Source organism: Tetrahymena thermophila (assembly GCF_000189635.1).
Source record: "Tetrahymena thermophila SB210 genomic scaffold scf_8254469, whole genome shotgun sequence".
NCBI classification, from domain to species: Eukaryota; Ciliophora; class Oligohymenophorea; order Hymenostomatida; family Tetrahymenidae; genus Tetrahymena; species Tetrahymena thermophila.
Window position 1 is genome coordinate 106296 of NW_002476245.1, and position 6000 is coordinate 112295.

The 6000-nt window shown below is 20.1% G+C and overlaps 2 protein-coding genes across 2 annotated transcripts; one reads left to right on the forward strand and one right to left on the reverse strand. All coding sequences in view use genetic code 6, as the record gives it.

The window, feature by feature from the left end:
* Positions 1–971: 971 nt before the first annotated feature.
* On the reverse strand, positions 972–2873 carry TTHERM_01084400 (tubby-like protein; the record flags this gene model as incomplete). The annotated part of the gene is made up of 1 exon (XM_001030435.1): positions 972–2873. One exon carries the CDS (start codon positions 2871–2873, stop codon positions 972–974), a length of 1902 nt encoding a protein of 633 aa, XP_001030435.1.
* A 1316-nt stretch (positions 2874–4189) lies between these two features.
* Positions 4190–5747, forward strand: TTHERM_01084410 (hypothetical protein; the record flags this gene model as incomplete). The annotated part of the gene is made up of 11 exons (XM_001030436.3): positions 4190–4242; positions 4290–4357; positions 4417–4501; positions 4575–4674; positions 4726–4793; positions 4857–4997; positions 5056–5134; positions 5184–5266; positions 5315–5360; positions 5410–5496; positions 5553–5747. 11 exons carry the CDS (start codon positions 4190–4192, stop codon positions 5745–5747), a joined length of 1005 nt encoding a protein of 334 aa, XP_001030436.2.
* Between the last annotated feature and the right edge of the window lie 253 nt (positions 5748–6000).

Below are 6000 nucleotides of genomic sequence, written 5' to 3' on the forward strand. Positions count from 1 at the left end.
TAACAAAATTTTAAACAAACAATAGTTTATTTATTTAGTGATGTATATAGATATTTTCTAAAAATATATTAAGGTATTAATTATAAATCCCTATTTTTTTGTTTTTGAACTTCTAAATATTATGTCATAATTAGCGATAATTTTTTTCTTTTTTACCGATTGATATTTTTTATCTATATTATCTGTGCATTTAATTACGTAAATAAATAAAATTTACTTTTAGCCTAAGTATACTATGGTAAATAAGATAAAAAAAATTAAATGTTTAAGATCTATTTTTTAATTAAAAGTAATATAATATCAAAATTAATATAAATTAATGATACTGAATATTTATTTATTTGGATTAAAAAACTACAATTTTTTTTTTTGCTTAATATTTATTAAATTATAAATGCAAAGCTATTTTCATTTCTTTGAAGAAATACAATTTAAAATAAAAAAAATTAAAATAGCATTTAGTCATTGGATAAATAATTTTTAGTTGTGCTAACTATTGAAAATTCGAAATATATATTAAGGGTTGCTATAATCAAAAGAAATCGAATTTTTACTATTCTTAGAATGTAAAAGAAAGCAATAAAATATCTTTTTAAATATATATTAATAATATGAAAAATACTGAATAAATATTTATTTTATTAGAAAAGTATCATTTATTTGCTGAATATTTAAGATGTTATAAATGCAAAGTTATTTTCACATTTTTGAAGAAATACAATAAAATTAAAAAATTAAGATTAGCATTAGTCATAGGCTAGATTTTTTTAGATATAATAACTATTGAAAATGCGAATTATATAAATTGGACATTGAAATATATGAAAACATATTTTACGAAATTAGAGTATAAAAAAAATGATAAAATATCAGAAAGAATTAATAGCATAATTTATTTACTGACTATTCATCATGCAGAGCTTTTCTTATTTATTTGAAGAAATAGAATGAAAAATAATAATAAAATTTAATCATTAGACTAGATACTTTTTAGATATACTAACTATTGAAAATGTGAATGCTTAAATTATATTTAAGGGATAGCTAAAATCTACAGAAAATGAATTTTTACTGTTCTTGCCATGTAACAAAAATATTTAATCTTCATCGTTTATATCTTACACTTAGAAGTTGCGTGCAGAAGCTTTTTTGGCTCTACCGTAAAAATTTAGTTAATATGTTTATGTTTCTTAATTATAAATAGGCTCTAGCGACTTTAAATCAATAAATTTATTTTCTTTATAATTAAAAGCTTGAGCAGTAAACTTACGGGGCTATTCAGCCATAATATTTGTTTCATAGTTGATTTTAATAGAGTAGAATTTATCTTAGTAGTATTCAACTTTTAAGAAATATCTTAGTAGTTGATAAGATAAGTCTCTTTGGTTATTTAAAATCATTTCTTTTTCTTAAGTACTACTTTTTGATTAGTAACCTTAGTTATATAGTACAAATTCTGTACCCCAATAATTTCTATCAATATAGCCAACATAATTAAATTAATATTTTTAATATTTAGAAATATCAACATATTAACTGTATAAAGGCTCAATGTATAATTCAATTTAAGAGTGCTCATTTTGTTATATACCAATAAGAATTTACTCGTTATTATGCAAAGATTTAAGATGATAAATATGGGGATAATCATTTTCTGAAAAATCTATGTCAAAAGCTCGTTCAGTTCTAGTTCTTTCGACATTAAAATATTAGTATTTTTAAATTTATTATGTTAGCTTTTGATGAGGAGCATAAAATAAATTAAAATCTTTTTTAAAAAAAACAGTATCAACTTAGATTTATTCAACTTTATCCAAATCATAAGGAGAAATACAATTCAGGGTAATAACCTCACTTTTAGGTGTTGCATGAATATACTCGCTTGTGCTATTTCTAATTATATTGAGCAGAAATTTATTTTTATTTTCATAATTAATAACATCTTAGTATCTCAAAATATACTCTCTAAGCTGAGTATAAAGATATTAACTCAAACTGCTAAATTCATATTAAATACTGATTAATAGGTACCTAATTAAATCAGAGTATTTCATTTTCATAGATTGCTTATCTACTATCCTCCATACCCACTCATCTATAATTTTTATTTGTCTATTGCAGTTAAAAATCTTTTGTTAAATTTATTCAATATTATCTCCATTTTATTATTTTATCAACAACTGTTATAATTATATTTCTATGCTTTTAATATTTCCATTTTTTTATTCACCAGTATTTTAATTATTTTGATTAATTTATTCTTATTGCTGTTACTTAATCTTATTTTTTGTGTTTTAAATTTCATCTTCTAAGTTCATCAGTTTTTATTTTTTACGCACTAGAGAATCTATTTAAGAGTTTAAAAATTCATACATAAAGCAACCTGATGCCAACAAAGAATTTAATTATTTCTTTTACTTATGATATAAAATAGCATTTTTTTAGGATTATAAAATACTAATTGTTTGTTCAATCTACTCAACACGAGGATAAGGAATATATTTTTTGTTTAAAATTACTATTTCTACTTTTTTGTTTACAGAGTCATAATTTTGATGGAAAATATCAATATCTTTTAATTATTGTTAAGTTGACCATCTTCTAAATGCTCTTTTATACACATTCATCTCTATTCCATCATATTTTTATATTGATTTAACTTTTTTAACTATTACTTCATCTTAATCATAAATATAAACGTAATTTATTTCAACTAGATCATCTGAATTTTCTGTGCCTTAAGCATTAGAGAAAATAGCCTTTTCTTCTTTCTAAATGCTATCTCTATCCCAAGTGCAATTCTCTCTAAATAAACTTAGTTTTATACTTTCATTTGATGCTTCTACTTATTCAATAAATTAAAATTCCTCCATTTCAAAAGATTAAATTTTTAATTTAATAATTTGTTAAAAAATCTTTCTGATTAAAATTTTCCGTTTTCAAATTTATTTTTTAATTTTTGATGTGAAAAAAAAAAACAAATGACAACATATTTTATGGTTAAGATAGCTACATATATTTAATAATCAAAATTAAAGAAAAATATAATATTTTCAATAAAGAATTTTGCTTATTATTAGTTTTAATGTTTTTATCATATTTAATCTATTTTATGTTTTATGTAATATGTTTTTTTATTTTGGCTAAAAGATAATAACATAGTTTGAAGTTTTAAGTTGTAAATTATCTATACAATTTATTTTTTTGTTCCTATTGAGTTTTTGTTTAAATTAAAAAACTATAAATTAAAAAATTATTGCATTTATTTGACAGAAATAAGTTTAAATCTCAAACTCAACTTCAACTTTCCTAAAAAATTAAAAATAAAATTAATTATTTGATTTATTGAGATATCTTGAAATAATATCTAAATAAGAATACTCATTTTTTTCTTATATAAATAAAGTAATTAGATTTATAATAAATTTGTAGGCATAAATCATATTGTTTCTTTATTATATAATGTTATATATTATTATATTTAATGTTTAAAGTAAACAATTTTATTAATTTTTTATAAAATATAATTTAGCTGAATTATTAATTGAAAAAAATTTAAATATCTTTTAAATATATTTAATAACATAATTGTAATTTAGAGTTAGTTATTTATCTTTAAAAGTTGTTATTTTTGTTTTTTATTAAATATTAAGAGAAAAAAAATGAAATGTTAGCTAAAAAATGTTTAAAAAAACTAAAGTTACAAATGTAAAATAAAAAATTATATTAAAATTTATTTCATTTAAACAAGTTTAATTTGAATTTCATAATTATGATTAATTATAAGAAAGTAGATGACCAAATAAACATTAAAATAAATGATTTTTTAAAGTATTTAAATCATTCATTTATTATAAAACAAAGTTTATCATAAAATAAATATTTTTATTGTAAAAGTAATTTAAAATATTTAAAATTGTAAAAAATAAATAGTTCTAAAATTTAAAGATAATAATTAATTTAATATTGATAAATATATTTTTTCTTTTGACTTTATCTATAATTTTTCTATTACTAGTTAATTACAAATAATGATTCATCAGAATGGATTATATAAACTATAATTCAAAATTTAGTAAATTTTATATTAAATATTTTTGTTAGTCACGATTGTATGCTAATCAGTATTATAATTAAAAAAATAATTTAATTTTGATTAATATAAACTAAAAATTAGTAGCTATTAAAAATGGATAAAACTTTAAAAGAAGCAGATTAGTCTTATAAAGAAGGATTATCTTAGTAAATTTACCAAACAAAGCAAAATTGTTTTTTAATTTTTGAAACAGGATTAAAACAGGTATTTTTAAATGGAGTAAAGATTACAATTCTGCTGTTACTTACTTTGATGATGCTGGTATCATTAAAATTGTTAATCGTTTTTTAGTGGTCTAAATTAATTGATAAAATAAATAGTTAGACTATATACCAAGGCAGGTAGCTGGGAAAAGGCATTAAAGGCTTTAGAATAATGCAAAATTTGTAACGACAAATTACACGAGTATATTAAATTACTTAGAATAAAGATAATATTATCATTTATACTCTTATTGAAAAACTTTTAATGAAATTAGAATTTGGGGAACTGCAAGAAATATTGAAGCTATGTTGAATATTTTAATTGAAAAGCTTGAATCAAAAGAATTTAAAACTATTATTGAATATACAAATGAAGTAATATTAGATATTCTTTTAAATTTTATTAAATATGTCTCCTGTTATTAGGCAAGTATGTTATTTAAAGGAGCTGATTCTCATACTGAATGTATAAAATTGAAATAAAAGGTTGCCAAGTAAATAAAAATGAAATTAAAATATCTTAGCGTTTCTTATTAAGTTTTAATCAAAAAAAAAAGATACTTAATTCAAAATTCTTAACACGATGAGGGAATTAAATTCTTAGAATCAGGAATAGAAGATGCTGACTCTTCAGATAAGATGTATAATAAAAAAGAGATACTTGATTATTATTTAGAAGTTTTAGTTGATTTAGGAAAGTAATTTATTTATAGTTAATTCTTTTTGAAAAAATATTAAATATTTTATATTAAAAAGATATTCTTAGGCAATATCTATGATAAAAAAACAATTCACAAATCCTACAGATTCTAAAAATAGATTCTAAACTCCATCTGTAATTTTAATTTAAATAGCTCATTTTAAAATGGAAATTAAAATAATAGTATGCCCTATGCATCATTTGCTTATGCTTATTGGAAGATGAAGCTTTAAGAGCAGAATCTGAATTCAATACTCTTTGCTAATAGTAATTATATTCTTAGTAGCGAAATATTTATTTTATATTTTAAAATAGGATCCCTGGATTTTACTCTGCAAGAGAATATGAAATTTGTGAAGCAGTAAAAAAACTTACTATTTAATAAAATTTTTAATTGTTTTTTAAATTAGATGATTAAAGCATACAATGACAGAGATTAAGAGGAATTCACTGCTTTGTCTCAAAAACCCTCAGTGACTAATCTTTATCCTTCTAATGTAAAACAATTACTTTATAAAATACTTAATATTAAATGGTTTAAATTTTCTTTTAGATTCCAAGATTATTAAAGAAAAAGAAGCTAAAAAATCCTCAAAAAAAGCCATAATAACAAAATGTGTAATAAAATCAGTAATTTTCATAAGATCAAGGTAATTTGTTTGGCCAATTTGCTCAACAACCCAATCAATAAGAAAATAATGGATAAAATTAAGATGAAGGTAATGATGATCTTTTAGCTGGTTTATGATTTAAAATTTTTTTATGTTTGTAAATCTATATAAATTTCCATAATCAAATGTTTTTTTTAAGTTTTAAAACACCAAATGCTGAATTATTTTTATTTTTAATTTTTTTTATATTTTGTAAAATTAACTAAAACACTTAAGTAATATCTTATTTTTTTAAATATTCGTTCCTTTTAAAGCAAATTATAAATTAAATTATCAAAATTAATAAAAAAATTTCAAATTAAAAAGAGGGGTTGGGGTTGGGGTTGGGGT